The sequence below is a fragment of the Corvus moneduloides genome, chromosome Z (assembly GCF_009650955.1).
Source record: "Corvus moneduloides isolate bCorMon1 chromosome Z, bCorMon1.pri, whole genome shotgun sequence".
Lineage (NCBI taxonomy): Eukaryota > Metazoa > Chordata > Aves > Passeriformes > Corvidae > Corvus > Corvus moneduloides.
Genome location: NC_045511.1, coordinates 15,020,247 through 15,036,960, shown reverse-complemented (window position 1 = coordinate 15,036,960; position 16,714 = coordinate 15,020,247). Strand labels below are relative to the sequence as shown.

The following is a 16,714-nucleotide window of genomic DNA, read 5'->3' as shown; positions in this document are numbered from 1 at the left end:
AGCCTTTTCACCAGGTACCCCACCCTGAGGGAGCAGGATTTGGTGAGCAATATTTACTCACCACCTCTGAGACCTTGTAAGCCTTGAGCCCATCCTCCTTCAGCCTCTCATTCTGCGAAAAGAGGAGTCCCAGGCCCTCTAGTCCCTCACACCAAGGTTCCATCATTTAAGCTGCCTCTCTGTATCTTTTCAAACTGTACTGTGTCCTGGGGAGATGCAGACACCCTACCACCAGAGAATACTCAAAAAGTGGAGTGCCTAGATTTTATAGGCCAGTTCCCAGCACCCTTCATGGTGATCCCCACCATTTTATTACCTTATTTTCACTATTACTACGCATTGCACTGAAGATTTCAGAGAGCTGTCAGCCACAACTGCAAGCTCTTCCTTCTGTTGTGTCTGTCAATTCCAAGTTCAATGTTGCGTAGGGATGCTGCAGATGATTTTTTCTGTAGATAACTGTGGTAAAACCTCAGAGCTTGCGTGCCAGCTTTGTTGCCCACTCATTAGGTTTAGGTTCCAGTGTTTGCAGGGCTGCTGTGCTTCATGCACTGGGCTGCACCCAGTGCATATCCCTGGGCACAGAGCAGCACCTTGGTGGCCCTGTGCTGCTCTACCAGGACTACCCTGGCAGAGACTTTACATGTTTTTCAGCCAATGATTTTGGGCTCTTCCTCTCGGATGAAGACCCAAAGAAAGGGATCTGGCTGGAGGCTGGGAAGGCTCTGGACTACTACATGCTTCGCAATGGGGTAAGTGTCCATCCCACATCTTTCCAGCTGCATCCTTTGCTCTGTGGTTGGATGTGTTTGCAGCATGGAGGTGGTGTGGGTGCCTGCCCTGCTGCCTTGCATTGTGTCCTGCAGCACGTCCTGTCACCCCCACAATTGCACTGGGCAAGGGGGAGCTGTTGGACTGGCGGTGGGATGTGGGTGCACCCTGCACTGGTGCCACTGCTGGGAGCTGTGCTCCACTGTGCCCACAGGATACCATGGAGTACAAGAAGAAGCAGCGGCCCCTGAAGATCCGCATGCTGGATGGGACAGTGAAAACGGTGATGGTGGATGACTCCAAAACTGTCACGGACATGCTTATGACAATATGTGCCCGGATTGGTGAGGAGAGGACAGCAACAGGGGAGAAGGGTGGTGGGGAGAGAATGGCAGAATCTGACAGGCTTCTGGGGGAGCAGCAGCAGCTCTGTGGCAGATGGCCTGGCAGCACGGGTGTCTGAGGGGTGTGTGAGGGGAGGGGACGCTGCTCTGCACCCCTGCGTTGCTCCATGCTCTTTGTTTGGCAGAACAGTGCTGCTGAGTTTGGTTCTCTGCTCTCCTGCAGGCATCACCAACTATGATGAGTACTCACTTGTACGGGAGATCATGGAAGAGAAAAAGGAAGAGGTTACTGGCACCCTCAAGAAGGACAAGACCTTGCTGCGAGATGAGAAGAAAATGGAGAAGCTCAAGCAGAAGTTGCACACAGATGATGAGTGTAAGTGCCTGAATGTGCTGGGAATGGGGTCAGCCTGTTGTGAGGGCCTTGGGGAGGGGAGCAAGGACCCCTGTGAGGGGAAGAGGGCATGGAGAGGACTGTGATGAGGGAACATGTGCCCACACTCCCTGGAATGTCTGCTGCCTGGGGGCCCAGGACAGACGGGTGATAGCTGGGATGCGCCAGGTGGGCATATCTTTCTCACTTGACATGAGCAGCCCCAGGGCGAGGGCCAGTTGTGCCTCGGTGCCTGTTCCTGTTCACACCCTGGCATTGTCTGCAGTGAACTGGCTGGACCATGGCCGGACCCTGCGTGAGCAAGGCATCGATGACAATGAAACGCTGCTGCTGCGGCGGAAGTTCTTCTACTCTGACCAGAACGTGGACTCGAGAGATCCTGTGCAGCTCAACCTGCTCTACGTGCAGGTACAGCTTCCCAGAGCCACCTGGCTCCACTGCCTCCTGCCAGCCGCTGACAAGGCTGATAGCTGAAGGTTTTGTCAGGAGCCATGACAGGGGGGTACTTGGTTATGTCCTGGGTAAGAGCCAAGACTGGCAATTCCAGCCCTATCCTCCGTGGGAATCCTGTGCCAACTCTGTCTGGTAGGAACCATCCTGAAATGCTGCTGTGGTTCCTCTCCCAGGCTTGATGCCTGTAGGGGACAGCCTGGTCCTACATACTCCTGTTTTTCAGGGCCACTTCTTTTAAGTCTGTTAAACATGTTGTGCTTGATGTGGAGGAGAGCAGTGGCAGGGCTGCGTGGCTGCCCAGCCCACTGCAGTGTCTTCTATTCCCACGTAGGCTCGTGACGACATCCTGAACGGTTCCCACCCTGTCTCCTTTGACAAAGCCTGTGAGTTTGCTGGCCACCAGTGCCAGATCCAGTTTGGGCCACACAACGAGCAGAAGCACAAGCCGGGCTTTCTGGAGTGAGTGTCCTGAGAAGCCCCTGGGCTTGTCTCGAGGTGGCTGGAGCAGCTTGGCAGCACCCAGCACCACACTGCCTTATGGGGCTCCGGGGGTTTCGGTGCCTCTGGTGCAACCCCTGTCCTCCCTACAGCACAGTGCCCAAGTATGGGGATCCACACCAGCTGTGAGGGGTGCCAGCCCTCCATCCTGCTCCTTCTGACAGCCCTGTAGGGACATGCAGTCAGCTGCTGTGGGGGTGGCCCCAGCCCACCCTCTGGCCTGCCTCGATGCCGCACAAAGGGCTGCATTCTCAGCACCTTTACCCCACATTCAGCTAGGGCAACTCCCAAGGACAGCTTTCATAGCTGCGGCAATCTCTCCCACATTCTTTCTGCTTCCAAAAACTCCCAGTTTGTGCCCTGGCAGGGATTTGTCTGAGGCTTTGGGTTGGGCCTGTTCATAGTCAAGGACAGACACTGGCTTTGCACTCTGCTGCTAACAACTCACTTGGCTGTCTCTTGGCAGGCTCAAGGATTTCCTGCCCAAGGAGTACATCAAGCAGAAAGGAGAACGCAAGATCTTCATGGTATGTGCAGTGGGGAGGTTGAGATCTGGGCTTCTTGTTCCTCCTCACTAAAGGTTGAGGCACTCCTGTCTGAGGAGGCAGCACACAGCAGTCTGGTGGGTGAGAAACAGGAGCAGGAGCTGGGCAGACGAGGCAGCTCCTGAGGTCCCAGAGATCAGAGCTGGGGCAGGGAATGCTGGTGGGGTGGGGAGAGCCCGGAAAGGCTGTGCAATGGTGTTGAGGCAGGACTGTGGAGGTGGTGCAATGTTCTGTCTTTGCTGTTGCAGGCCCACAAGAACTGTGGGAACATGAGTGAGATCGAAGCCAAAGTTCGCTACGTGAAGCTTGCCCGTTCCCTCAAGACCTATGGGGTCTCCTTCTTCTTGGTCAAGGTAGAGCAGCAGCCCCCCGGTCCCACTTCAAACTGACCAAAATCCTGCTTCTTCAGCTTCCCTCCATCTGTCATGTCTCCAGCTGCTACCCCTCAACCTATGTTGCTCCAGTTTTCTCTGCATCTCCCCTGTCCAGGTCTCCTTCTTGCATTTCCCTGTGTACTGCCTTCCTACTCCTTGGTTCATGCTTTTTCTCATTGTTAAGCTGCATGTGATAGTTGTCACCACTAGAAGGTGTGGCCTTTTGCGGGTGTTTGGTAGCTATGGCAGACTTCAGATGTCTCTGCCTCGGTGGATCCATCCAGGGATAGCCCACAGCCCTTCTGTTGTGGCCCACAGGAGAAGATGAAGGGGAAGAACAAGCTGGTGCCACGTCTGCTGGGGATCACCAAGGAGTGCGTGATGCGCGTGGATGAGAAGACCAAGGAAGTGATTCAGGAGTGGAGCCTGACCAACATCAAGCGTTGGGCAGCCTCACCCAAGAGCTTCACCCTGGTAAGGGACCAGAACTGGTCCCCCATGCCCCCTCTGCTCTGGTGCAACTGTGGGGGGCTGCTCTCACTCCAGTCTCTGCTGTTGCCCCATGGCAGCACAGGCTTGTCCTCCTCTGGTGCGTCTCCCAGTGCTTGCTTTGAAGGCTGGCGCTCGGGTGCTTAGTGCATACCAGAGGGGCTCAGGATGGCTGCCAGTGCCCTGCTCCGGTGCTACCCTGTGCCCTGCTGTTGCAGGATTTTGGAGATTACCAGGATGGTTACTACTCAGTGCAGACGACGGAGGGGGAACAGATCGCCCAGCTCATTGCTGGCTACATCGATATCATCCTCAAAAAGGTGAGGCTGTGCTGAGAAGGGCACTGATAGCCCCTCTCCAGAGAGGGGTACAGGGTGTGCCTTCCAGCTGCCTCCAAACAGCCATTGGCACACAGTACTGCTGGGAAAGCTGGAGACAGGGCAGGGGCATCCTGTGACCCTGGTATGGTGTCTGGGCTGCAGGAGGAGGGCAGGGCTTGGGGGTATCATTTTCTCTTTCCCTTTGCAGAAAAAGAGCAAAGACCACTTCGGACTGGAGGGGGATGAGGAGTCCACCATGCTGGAAGACTCCGTGTCTCCAAAGAAGTAAGTTTTCCAGGAGCAAGGCAGCTGCCAAAGAGAAGTTGAATGGAGTCTGTGCTCCAGCCAAGCTTGCAGCACAGCACGGAGGAAGAGCTGCCATTCCCACAGAGCCTGGTGCTAGCACTGTGGGCGTCCCTTTACCTGGTATTTCTCTCCATTTCAGGTCGACAGTCTTGCAGCAGCAGTTCAACCGTGCAGGCAAGGCAGAGCTGGGCTCAGTGGCCCTGCCAGCCATCATGCGGACAGGGGCTGGAGGGCCAGAAAACTTCCAAGTGGGCACGATGCCACAGCCTCAGCTGCAAATCACCAGTGGCCAGATGCACCGAGGGCACATGCCTCCCCTGGTAAGCTCTCCTTGTGCTGACCATAGGGCACAAACTCTGAGAGGTGGCTGTCAGGCTTGTGTAGACCAATCTGTTTGGGTCTATGACCAAGCATTGCCTTGCTGTGAAGAGCAGGGGCTCTGTGCCACTGGCTTCATGTGCTTGCTGGTCTGGCTGAGCCAGTGTCCTCCTGCACCCTCTCTGCAAACTTGAGCTACACCCCAGTGTTTTCACCTGGCTAGTGACTGCAGCCTCTCATTCAGGCTGTGACTGGACAGCCCCACTAGGACTGTGGTTTGCAGCAGAACCCAGTGCTGTGTTTTGGTGCCCCCATCTACTGTGCAGCTGGTGGAGCACTTGGAAAAGGCCTCGAGGAGGCTGCTTTCTTTTACCCTATGCAGCCTCCTGTGGGAGCTTGCTGTGAAAGCCTTGTGGGATCCCACAGCATCTGCTCCCCACTCCCTGAGAGCTGGTTAACTGTGAGACTTGATTGTAACCATGGTGGAATGAGGCATTTCCTAGTGGGAGGTGCAGAGGGGAGACTCACTTTTTGCTAAGTGCACCCCACTTTGTGGAGACCTACCTAGAGTGGTGTCATCAACAGCACATTGCATGGAAGCATTTGAGCCAAATCTGTAATCCTAGATTACAAGCCTTCATCTTATCTCGGTCTGTCTCTGTGTTGCAGACCTCAGCCCAGCAAGCCCTGACTGGCACTATCAACTCCAGCATGCAGGCTGTGCATGCAGCCCAGGCCACGCTGGATGACTTTGAGACCTTGCCACCTCTTGGGCAGGATGCTGTGAGTGCTGGGTGAAGGTGGGGTGCTGGGGGTGGACCTTGCTGGAGGCTGGGCTGGGTGAAGCTGGCCACATTCCCAGGAGAAGTGTGAGCAGCTCCTGGGAGGATCTCCTGAAAAGAGATGGGGTTGTATCCCACTCTGTGGGCAGACATGGAGGGGACACTTGATCATGTTGTTTGGTCAGGGTGGACTAGAGAATTTGGGTGGTCGCAGGTCTTCCTTCTGTTTTCGACATATCCTCTTCTTTGCACTTCTCTGTGTGAGCATGTGTGCTCTACCACCATCTCCTGATCCTGTTCTCCCATTCAGGCATCAAAAGCTTGGCGCAAAAACAAGATGGATGAGTCGAAGCATGAGATCCACTCCCAAGTGGATGCCATAACTGCTGGCACGGCCTCAGTTGTCAACCTCACTGCAGGTATGTGGAGGGTTGGAGTAGAGGGAAAGGCCAGTTCAGGAGAAGGCTTGGTCCCTCTTTTCTGGCTGAAAGACTCCTTTTGCTCCCAGAAAGGAAAACCACATCAGTGACAGGTGTGGGGATGCTCTTGGAGCACGTCCCATGCTGACTCCTCTCTTCCCTGTGCAGGGGATCCAGCAGACACGGACTACACTGCCGTGGGCTGTGCCGTCACCACCATCTCTTCCAACCTGACGGAGATGTCCAAGGGTGTGAAGCTGCTGGCTGCGCTGATGGAGGATGAGGGAGGGAACGGGCGGCAGCTTCTACAGGCAGCTAAGAACCTGGCGAGCGCCGTCTCAGACCTGCTAAAGACAGCACAGCCTGCCAGCGCTGAGGTGGGGTGCTGGAGTGGCTGTGGGACTGAGAGGAAGGGGGAAGCCAAAGGAGAGCCACTGAGTGAGGTTTTAAGGCTTGTTCACGAGCCTGGTGTTGATTTTGCCTTGTTCCTTGCAGCCTCGCCAGAATCTCCTGCAGGCTGCTGGCCTGGTAGGGCAGACCAGCGGGGAGCTGCTGCAGCAGATTGGGGAGAGTGACACTGACCCCCGGTTCCAGGTGAGCATACCCAGCAGCAACCAGGGACACCCTCTCCCTAAAACCATCAGCCTTTGCACAGGACCTCACAGGAGGGCTTCGGGCTGAACATTGGCCACTACCCAGTGGTGACTTTGTGAGGGAGGAGACAGGCCATTGCCCATCTTTGTCTCTAGAGTGATATAGCACCTCTTATCTTGTGGATTCCATGTAGATCCCAGAAAACCGGTGTGCTTGGATCCAGCCTGCCTCTGAACCAAAGACGGTAAAACAGGGCTGTAGGCATGGCTTGTTGGTCCTTGCCGTCTCCAGCGTGAAGGGGGCTCCTCTGGGAACTATCATCTGAAATCTTTGGAGAAGGGCTCTTGCAAAATTCTACTTTTCTGGTGGTTGGCTCTCAGAAGTCCATGCACTCGGGTTGCTGCTGGGGCAAGTGCTGCTCTGGGGGTCATCTCTTGCAGCCACCTCAGGTCCTGCCTGCTGCTCCCTGCCTGTGGGAGCTGTCTGCCTGTACCCGTTAGAGACCCTGTATGGGTGGAGCCTTGTGTGGCATTTTTTTTTTTTAGATGAGCTAACTGCCAACTGGCTCGCTTTCCCATGACTGTTCCTTCCAGCACAAAGGAGGTAGCACACTGTGCTGGGGAGTACAATTCAGATATAGTATAGACCAAAATACTCCAGAAAGAAGGGGTTTCTGTTCATGGCAGCCACACAGCTTCAACTGAGTAGAGAGGCCTTGACAGATATCCAAGGGGAATAGAAAAGCTAGGACCAGGGCAGGAAGCCATATTGGGCCATGCAGCAGTGCCAGGACAGAATATCCCCAAAGGTCAGATTTAGGACCTGGAAAACAATTTGCAGTTGAGCAGCAGGATGTTCTGCCTCACAGCTGTCAGACCCGAGTGTATGTACTTCCTTCCATGGGCTCAGATGCTGTGGTCTGGGGACTCTGGAATTGGATGCATGCACTCTCTGGTCTTTCATCCTGTCACAAAAGGTGGTGGATTGCAGTGGGAGTAGTCTTGGCTTGCAGGAGGTGAGAGGATGCTGTGACCTTCTGGTTTGGTGGCTGGGGGCTTACCTGTCATGGGGTGCAGGGCTGCTCACTGTGAGCACACACACAGCAGGAGGTTGGCAGCTGCAGCAGACAGAGAGCCCTGCCCTGCCTACCAGGGTTTTTGCTGTTCAGTGCTGGTGCTGCCAGTTTGCACCAGCAGTGTGCCACGGGGGCTAATCCTGAAGGCTGCAGAATGCTGTCATGTCTGGTGCCCTGCAGGAAAGCAGTTTGCCATGTGCTTGGTCCCTGCCTCTTGCCTGCTGGCGCCTGTTGTGCACCTGCCACTGAGGAGAGACGAGGCTGGTTGCCCTGTCATACCTCTGTTTTAGCCTCGGGAATAACAGCGGAGATGTATTCTAGCTTGTCAACCAACAAGTCAGAATTGAAAATAAAAATAGCTGTCATGTCTGCAGTACGGGTGACCAGCATGGGAGCATCTCCCACTTGCCTCTTGCTGGCAGCTGCCCATGGTGTGGGTGTGCCATGGCTGGCTTCTGCCTGCTGTTTGGCTGGAAGGGTTTGTCATTTTTTCTCTCTGTTCAAATGTTTGCAAACCCGATCAAATCCAGGCAGTACCAGCAGTGCCTTGCAGCAGGTTCTCTCTGTGGAGCAATTGGGGATGGGTGGTTGCCTGGGGAGTGGGGTAGTGGGGTGATGCTGAGCATTGCCTGAGCTGCTGCAGGTGGTGTTTGTGGCAGTGCAGGCTGCAGCTCACGGCCAGGCTACAGCCTCATAGCCAGCAACAGCAGACAGTGGAGATGGAGTCAAGGTGTTGCTAGCCTTTCCAGGTATTCAGTGCTGCTGGTGCTTGGACAGAGTGGCTGAAAGGCCCCCGAGGGCTCACATTTCCCATCTGAATATTTCACAAGAGCCCTGCAGATGGCTGTGGCTGCTCCCACTGCCATGGCTGCCTTGTTGACCTTTTCTGTCCCCTCCCAGGACATGCTTATGCAGCTGGCGAAGGCAGTGGCCAATGCTGCCGCTGCGCTGGTGCTCAAAGCCAAGAACGTGGCTCAGAAAACAGAGGATGCTGCGCTGCAGACACAGGTGATCGCAGCGGCCACCCAGTGCGCCCTCTCCACCTCCCAGCTGGTGGCCTGCACCAAGGTAAGCAGCAAAATTAACCCTTGCCTCAGTGTGGCTGTGAGTTTCACCTGGCTGGGAGGCAGCTTTGTGGCAGGGCCCTAGGTGTGCCAGGACCACACGTCCTAAGGCAGGACATTGGAAATCTGGCACAGGAAGTGTGGGCTGCCAAGTCCCTGCCGCTGTGCCCAAACAATGAGGATCCTCTTTGGAGGAGCAGAAGTTTGGGATAGCTCCTTCAAGGAGCATAACCATGCTCACTGCACAGCCTTTCTCCTCCCTTCCAGGTTGTCGCTCCCACAATCAGCTCACCAGTTTGCCAGGAGCAGCTGATCGAGGCTGGCAAGTTGGTGGCCAAATCAGCTGAGGGCTGTGTGGAGGCCTCCAAGGCAGCCACCAGTGATGACCAGCTCCTGAAGCAGGTGGGGGTGGCAGCCACAGCTGTCACCCAGGCCCTGAATGACCTGCTGCAGCACATCAAGCAGCATGCCTTGGGTGGGCAGCCCATCGGGCGCTACGACCAAGCCACTGACACCATCCTCAATGTCACTGAGAATATATTCAGCTCCATGGGTGATGCAGGTGAGACTGAGGCACCCAGGGCAGAGCACAATGCATAGCAAGGTATCAGAGAGCCCTTGGGACTTGCTAACAGGCCACACTTCCATTCTGTTCCAGGGGAAATGGTGCGTCAGGCTCGTATTCTGGCGCAGGCCACCTCCGACCTTGTCAATGCCATCAAAGCTGATGCTGAGGGAGAGACAGACCTGGAGAATTCACGCAAGCTTCTGAGTGCAGCCAAGATCCTGGCTGATGCCACTGCCAAGATGGTGGAAGCTGCAAAGGTCAGTATGTGGGGAAGGATGGATGCTGGCTTTGGCCCCAGCCCTGTCCAGTGCTATTGGCTCAGTGCTGGGGAGGGGATGATCAGCCCGTGGTTGAGCAGCAGTTCCCAGAGCAAGGTCTTGCACTGAGCCAGGGACCTGTGCAGTAGCATGGGGCTTCTCCTGTGGAGGAGCTTCAGGGAGCTGTGGGTGGTAGCAGAGGAGCTGTTACCTCTCCTGCTGCTGGACTCTTCTGGAGAGACTTTGAGCATCTCCCGAGCACTGTAAACCAGACTGCCTTGTGGGGGACTCCCTGGCATCAGGCCAGAGTGGAGGTGCTGCTTCAGGAGGAAAAGGGACTCCATGGTCCCTGAAAGCTGTGATGGGTTTTCTGCTTTCTCCAGGGAGCTGCAGCCCACCCAGACAGCGAAGAGCAGCAGCAGCGGCTGCGTGAGGCAGCAGAAGGGCTCCGCATGGCAACCAATGCCGCAGCCCAGAATGCCATCAAGAAGAAGCTCGTGCACAAGCTGGAGGTGAGATGCTGGGCAAGGATCTGCAGAGGGCAAGCAAGCACAGGCAGTGAGCAAGACCTGACGGGGAGCCCCCATATACCTCCACCTTGCAGAGGGATAAAGTCCTTTTCAAGTCCAGTGTCCATTGTGCATCACAGAGAGATCTCCCTTCCCTTGTGTGCACTGTGTTGCTTTGGGGTGCTGGGCATTGAGGGCACTGAGGATGCTCAGGTGCCACAGGAGTAGGCACAGGAGAACTTGTTTGGGGGATCTGGGCCCTGGTAATGGCAGGGGGGCTTGATACAGACTGCCAGTGTTAAACCTGTGCCTCCCTGTGCCAGCACGCAGCCAAGCAGGCTGCCGCCTCGGCCACTCAGACCATCGCCGCCGCGCAGCACGCCTCCTCCTCCAACAAGAACCCTGCCGCGCAGCAGCAGCTGGTGCAGAGCTGCAAGGTAAGGGCCTGGGCCTGATCCTGGCATCTCCAGTGTTCCCTCTCCCTGTCTCATCTCCCATCAGCAATGCTGGTGCTTCCTGCTCAGCCACAGTGGTCAGACTGGATCTTGAGGCCCTCACTCACGTCCCTTAGGAGCTGATCTTTTGATCACTGGTCCTGGGTTGAATCCATGTCCTTCTGATGGATCCTCTCCAGTGACCCTTTTCTCTGGCAGGTGGTGGCAGAGCAGATCCCAATGCTGGTGCAAGGTGTGCGAGGAAGCCAGTCCCAGCCGGACAGCCCCAGTGCCCAGCTGGCTCTCATTGCTGCCAGCCAGAACTTCCTGCAGGTACTCATACTGCCCAGAGCCGCCTCCCATTACAGCTCTGGCATTGCAGCTTTCCTACCATGCCTGTCCCTTTTAAGACATTGGGAGATCTGCACACAGGCAGCTGAGACACTGCATGTTTGTACTCTTCTCACTGCTTTTTGTTCTGGCCCTACAGCCTGGTGGGAAGATGGTAGCTGCAGCCAAGGCCACCGTCCCCACCATAACAGACCAAGCCTCTGCCATGCAGCTCAGCCAGTGTGCCAAGAACTTGGCCGCAGCTCTGGCTGAGCTCCGCACAGCTGCCCAGAAGGTGAGAGGCTGGGTCCCATCCTGCAATGAGACACCACCTGTGCAGGGCAGCAGGGAACGGCAGGGACAGCCTGGTGGCAGGCTGCGCTCTCTGCCACAGCCAGAGACAGGTGGGCTCAGCGGTCACCCACTCATCTTCCCTTCTTCCCCACCACAGGCTCAGGAGGCATGCGGACCCCTGGAGATAGACTCTGCGCTGGGTCTGGTGCAGAGCCTGGAGAGGGACTTGCAGGAAGCCAAGGCAGCTGCCCGTGATGGCAAGCTCAAGCCTCTGCCAGGAGAGACGGTAAGGGTGCAGAGAAGGGTGGCTCAGGGTGGTCTCTGGGGCAGTGGAGTTGCTAAAAGGTGCAGCTCACCAACATGTCCCACTTATCCACTTGCAGATGGAGAAGTGTGCCCAGGACCTGGGTAACAGCACCAAAGCTGTCAGCTCCGCCATTGCTCACCTCTTGGGAGAGGTGGCCCAGGGCAATGAGAACTACACAGGTACTCGCCTCCACAACAGGGCTGGGGGAAGGGGCACTAAGCTGTCAGGCACTGACCTCTCCATACCCCCAGGAATTGCTGCCCGGGAAGTGGCCCAGGCCCTGCGCTCGCTCAGCCAGGCTGCCCGCGGTGTGGCAGCCAACACCTCCGACCCGCAGGCACAAAGTGCCATGCTGGAGTGCGCCAGCGACGTCATGGACAAAGCCAACAACCTCATCGAGGAGGCGCGGAAAGCAGTGGCCAAGCCTGGTGACCCAGAGAGCCAGCAGCGCCTGGCCCAGGTTGGGACAGTGGGTACCCTAGTGTGCCCTGTCAGGCTGTGGGAAGAGTGTGAGGCTGGCTGGGAGGTGGTGACCGCTCTTTGCTTCTCTGTAGGTGGCCAAAGCAGTGTCACAGGCCCTGAACCGCTGCGTTAACTGCCTGCCAGGGCAGCGGGACGTGGATGCTGCCATCCGCATGGTGGGAGAGGCCAGCAAGAGGCTGCTCTCGGATTCGGTGAGCTGAGCTGGGGCGGGAGGGGAAGGGGGAAGTCTTCTGGAGATGCAAGCTAGTCCAGCAGCATTGGGTTCCACTAGCATATCCCCAAGCATGTGCCTGACTTCCATTCTCCATCTCCTCTCACTTCTCTGCCTCTCCTAACCCCTCTCTTTCCTTCCAGTTCCCTCCCAGCACCAAGAGCTTCCAGGAGGCACAGAGCCAGCTGAACCAGGCCGCGGCAGGGCTCAACCAGTCTGCCAATGAGCTGGTGCAGGCGTCGCGTGGCACCCCTCAAGACCTGGCCAAGTCCTCTGGCAAATTCGGGCACGACTTCAATGAGTTCCTGCAGGCAGGAGTGGAGATGGCCAGCCAGTCCCCGGTGAGAGCAAATACCTCTTGGGACATCCTGAGTGCAGTGCGAGGTTGGGGATATCTGAGAAGGTGGCTGACCAAAGGCAGGGTGGTCAGGCAGTAGTGGTTAGGGTGGCTGCGGCCAATGCAGCCAGGGAGATGGGGACTGGAGCTGTGCAAAACTGCAACAGCAGAGAGAAGGCGGCTTGGGTTAGTTCAGCAAAAATTGCCATTGTATCCTTGCTGTTCGCAGACAAGTTGGATGAAGGGAACCAGATCAACTTGAAAATCACCAGAGAAGACTCAGGGTGGGTGTGGGCTTTAAAAAGTTGCTGCAGATAACTCTTACTGGCTTTTTGCAGAATAAGGAAGACCGAGCACAGGTGGTGTCAAACTTGAAGAGCATTTCCATGTCCTCCAGCAAGCTGCTGCTGGCTGCAAAGGCTCTCTCTGCTGACCCTGCTGCCCCCAACCTCAAGAATCAGCTGGCAGCTGCAGCACGGTAAGATGAACTGCTCCCTGAGAGTGGCTGGCCATAGCAGTGGCGCTGGGTGGTGGGGCAGGCATTCATCTGTGGATCTTTCTCCCATGTCCCTGGCAGGGCTGTGACTGACAGCATTAACCAGCTGATCACCATGTGCACCCAGCAGGCCCCAGGCCAGAAGGAATGTGACAATGCCCTGCGGGAGCTGGAGGTAAGAAGCCACGTATTGACAAGGCACTGGAGAGGTTGAAATGTTGTGTGTGGGGGGAGCTGCACCCCACTGCAAGGAACAAGGGGGAATGAAGGGGAGGTGCAAGTGGAGGATGCAGAACTTTCCTCTGGATGTGACACCTGTGTCCCTGCAGACGGTGAAGGAACTGTTGGAGAACCCCACCCAGACTGTCAACGACATGTCCTACTTCAACTGCCTTGACAGCGTCATGGAGAACTCCAAGGTAAGCCCTGAATGGAGGTTTGGGGAAGGACAGAGATATCCTTGGGAAGGATGTGGGAACAAAGGGAAAGGTGGTTCCTCCCCTACTGATGAAGCACAGTGAGCTCTGATCCTGGGAGCACTGCAGGAGCCAGAGATGGTCTCCGTAATCAGTGCATCGTGTGTCCTGCAGGTGCTGGGAGAGTCCATGGCGGGCATCTCCCAGAACGCCAAGAACAGCAAACTGCCAGAGTTTGGAGACTCCATCAGTGCCGCCTCCAAAGCTCTCTGTGGGCTGACAGAGGCAGCTGCCCAGGTGAGACACAGTCCCAGCCCTGAGCCTTAGCCCAGGGCCAGAGTTGTCATATGCATCCCACCCCTGCCCTTCCAAATCAGTGGGACAGTGCTGCCAGACTCCTCAGCAGCCCGTGCCCTCTCTGAGCCACCCTGCGGTGTGCAAGCTCTCTCTCACCACCTCTCCCGTGCTCCTAGGCTGCCTACCTTGTGGGTGTCTCAGATCCCAACAGCCAGGCTGGACAGCAGGGCTTGGTGGACCCTACTCAGTTTGCCAGAGCTAACCAGGCCATCCAGATGGCCTGCCAGAACCTGGTGGACCCTGCCTGTACCCAGTCCCAGGTGAGTGTGGTGTGGGGCTCCATTACAGTCATTTACTTGCATCAAAAGGAGTATGAGGCTGGTTGGAAATGCTGCATCCCACCAGCTACCAAAGATGATGGCTAGTGTTTCATCAGGACTCACCAGCTGCACTGGGAACCAGCTGGCAGCTTTGGTGCAATGGTCACAGTCCAGATGGGGGGACTCTGTGGGCATGCAGGATCTTTGTGATCCTTCTTGAGTCCCAAGAGAGATGCCTGTGGTCACTGGTGCCCTACAGAGCATGGGTGGGAAGGGAGATCTGTAGGGATAGGGGGTCATGGTGGATCCTGCCTTACTCGGCTTTCCCCTGCAGGTGCTGTCAGCAGCCACCATCGTAGCAAAACACACCTCAGCTCTGTGCAACACATGCCGTCTGGCATCCTCCCGCACCGCCAACCCTGTGGCCAAGCGCCAGTTTGTCCAGTCGGCCAAGGAGGTGGCCAACAGCACAGCCAACCTGGTGAAGACCATCAAGGTGTGGTGTCCTTTCTGAGGCAACGTGGTACTGATGGGATTTGGGGCATGGTGGGGGCTGGGTAACTGCTCTGGTCTCTCCACACCAGGCCCTGGATGGCGACTTCAACGAGGAGAACCGGGAGCGGTGCCGTGCTGCCACCGCCCCTCTCATAGAGGCTGTGGATAACCTGACAGCCTTTGCCTCCAACCCGGAGTTCGCCACTGTTCCTGCCCAGATCAGCCCAGAGGTGGGATGCTGCTGGGACAGGGAGGATGGAGCCTGGCTGTAGCAGGGTCTGCTGTGGGGTGGAGAGGAGCTGTGCCTGGGGGGCATGCACTGAGGGGGTGTGATGGGGAGGTGGCAGCAAGCCTTGGGCTTCAAGGGGCTGCTCCAGGGTAAGGTTCATGGGAGGGGGAGCAACTTCCCATGCACAGTCCCTTACCTCACCAGCCTGTTGTCTCCCTGTGCAGGGGCGTAGAGCCATGGAGCCTATTGTCATTTCAGCCAAGACCATGCTGGAGAGCTCTGCTGGCCTCATCCAGACTGCCCGCTCTCTGGCTGTCAACCCCAAGGACCCGCCGCAGTGGTCAGTGCTCGCTGGCCACTCACGTACAGTCTCAGACTCCATCAAGAAGCTGATCACCAACATGAGGTGAGCAGAGTCCTGTTTCTGTGGCTGTGGCTCTGTCCCTTCTGGCACATACCCCTGCTCTGAGTGAGCATTCCTGGGGATGTTTTGGCTCATCATCTCCTTGGACACAGTTGTTGCAGACAGGTAAGGGATGGGATGGAAGATGCTATCCCTCTTGTCCTTCCTGGAAGCTGCTCCTCCAATTCTCATGTAGGTTGATGGGGACAGACACTGATGTGCCCAGGCACTATCACGCCAGGAGAGCAGTCTTGCCCCTCACCAGCACCAGCCAAGCTGAGGGTGAAGGGGTGGTGTAGCAGCTGCCAGCACTTGGCTGATTCATCTGTCACACAGGGACAAAGCTCCAGGACAACGGGAGTGTGATGAGGCCATTGAGGTCCTGAACAGATGCCTGCGGGAGGTGGACCAGGCGTCCCTCGCTGCCATCAGCCAGCAGCTGGCCCCTCGACAAGATATCTCCCAGGAGGTGGGTCAGGGACACACTGTGGGCAAGCCTAAGGGAGTGGCATCCTTCCCCTGACTCTCAGCAGCATGCAGGGACCCCTGCTGCAGCCTCATGCAACACTCTCTCTTCGCACAGGCTCTGCACAACCAGATGATCACAGCTGTCCAGGAGATCAGCAACCTAATTGAGCCTGTGGCTGCCGCGGCAAGGGCTGAGGCCTCGCAGCTGGGGCACAAGGTAATGGGGGTGTGGCACTTGGTGCCTGGGGAGGAGAGGTACAAGGCAGCTGGGGCCGGAAGCTGCTGGTGCTCACACTGCTCTTCCCTAGGTGTCCCAGATGGCTCAGTATTTCGAGCCACTCATTATGGCAGCTGTCGGCGCTGCCTCCAAAACACCCAACCACCAGCAACAGATGAACCTCCTGGACCAAACCAAAACACTGGCTGAATCCGCCTTGCAGATGCTGTACACAGCCAAGGAGGCTGGTGGGAACCCCAAGGTGAGCAGGAGGGGCACGTGCCCTCCTTTGCATGTGGGTGCTGCATGCTGCACACATGTGTGCCCAACGTGGAAACCCGCGGGTCAGTGTGCAGAATCCCTGTCGGGAGGGGAGCTGCCACCTGCCTTCCCTCACTCTGGCTTCTCCTTGCAGCAAGCTGCCCACACTCAGGAGGCTCTGGAAGAGGCTGTGCAGATGATGAAGGAAGCAGTGGAGGACCTGACCACCACCCTGAATGAGGCAGCCAGTGCTGCAGGTGTTGTGGGGGGCATGGTGGACTCCATCACCCAAGCTATCAATCAGGTGAGGGGAACACGGAGAGGACCTGGACAGGTCTGGGTGTGGGAGAGAGGAACAGTCAGGGTCAAACCCTACAAGCTAAAGACCTTGTGGGCCAGAGCTGGAGCCAGAATGTCCTGATGGTTTCTTGCAGCTGGACGAGGGGCCCATGGGCGAGCCAGAAGGTACCTTTGTGGATTACCAGACCACGATGGTGAAGACAGCCAAGGCTATCGCAGTGACTGTGCAGGAAATGGTGGGTGCAAGCAAGCCTGTCACTGTAGAATGCACTGCCTGATACTCAGTTAGGCTACTGCCCTACTTGCCCTGTCCAACTCCTGCTCTTCTTCCATTGA

General features: G+C 56.7%; 1 protein-coding gene across 3 annotated transcripts in view; it reads left to right on the top strand.

The window, feature by feature from the left end:
* Positions 1–16,714, top strand: part of TLN1 (talin 1) — a 34,911-nt gene that overhangs the window by 7,923 nt on the left and 10,274 nt on the right. For 2 of the 3 annotated variants that reach the window (XM_032095160.1, XM_032095161.1), the window contains exons 3-43: positions 655–752; positions 986–1,115; positions 1,339–1,491; positions 1,775–1,917; positions 2,294–2,421; positions 2,927–2,987; positions 3,254–3,358; positions 3,698–3,853; positions 4,087–4,188; positions 4,397–4,473; positions 4,634–4,814; positions 5,482–5,595; positions 5,905–6,013; positions 6,182–6,390; positions 6,509–6,607; positions 6,801–6,851; positions 8,583–8,750; positions 9,014–9,308; positions 9,405–9,571; positions 9,955–10,083; positions 10,404–10,517; positions 10,734–10,847; positions 11,005–11,139; positions 11,296–11,424; positions 11,522–11,624; positions 11,697–11,905; positions 12,000–12,119; positions 12,283–12,480; positions 12,815–12,954; positions 13,054–13,147; positions 13,302–13,391; positions 13,563–13,685; positions 13,862–14,005; positions 14,340–14,501; positions 14,590–14,730; positions 14,954–15,135; positions 15,469–15,601; positions 15,716–15,817; positions 15,909–16,079; positions 16,233–16,382; positions 16,513–16,614. In XM_032095160.1, the coding sequence (XP_031951051.1) occupies positions 655–752; positions 986–1,115; positions 1,339–1,491; positions 1,775–1,917; positions 2,294–2,421; positions 2,927–2,987; positions 3,254–3,358; positions 3,698–3,853; positions 4,087–4,188; positions 4,397–4,473; positions 4,634–4,814; positions 5,482–5,595; positions 5,905–6,013; positions 6,182–6,390; positions 6,509–6,607; positions 6,801–6,851; positions 8,583–8,750; positions 9,014–9,308; positions 9,405–9,571; positions 9,955–10,083; positions 10,404–10,517; positions 10,734–10,847; positions 11,005–11,139; positions 11,296–11,424; positions 11,522–11,624; positions 11,697–11,905; positions 12,000–12,119; positions 12,283–12,480; positions 12,815–12,954; positions 13,054–13,147; positions 13,302–13,391; positions 13,563–13,685; positions 13,862–14,005; positions 14,340–14,501; positions 14,590–14,730; positions 14,954–15,135; positions 15,469–15,601; positions 15,716–15,817; positions 15,909–16,079; positions 16,233–16,382; positions 16,513–16,614 (5,531 nt within the window). The remainder of the gene's footprint in view (positions 1–654; positions 753–985; positions 1,116–1,338; positions 1,492–1,774; positions 1,918–2,293; positions 2,422–2,926; positions 2,988–3,253; positions 3,359–3,697; positions 3,854–4,086; positions 4,189–4,396; positions 4,474–4,633; positions 4,815–5,481; positions 5,596–5,904; positions 6,014–6,181; positions 6,391–6,508; positions 6,608–6,800; positions 6,852–8,582; positions 8,751–9,013; positions 9,309–9,404; positions 9,572–9,954; positions 10,084–10,403; positions 10,518–10,733; positions 10,848–11,004; positions 11,140–11,295; positions 11,425–11,521; positions 11,625–11,696; positions 11,906–11,999; positions 12,120–12,282; positions 12,481–12,814; positions 12,955–13,053; positions 13,148–13,301; positions 13,392–13,562; positions 13,686–13,861; positions 14,006–14,339; positions 14,502–14,589; positions 14,731–14,953; positions 15,136–15,468; positions 15,602–15,715; positions 15,818–15,908; positions 16,080–16,232; positions 16,383–16,512; positions 16,615–16,714) is intronic. The other variant, XM_032095162.1, reaches the window with a different exon arrangement.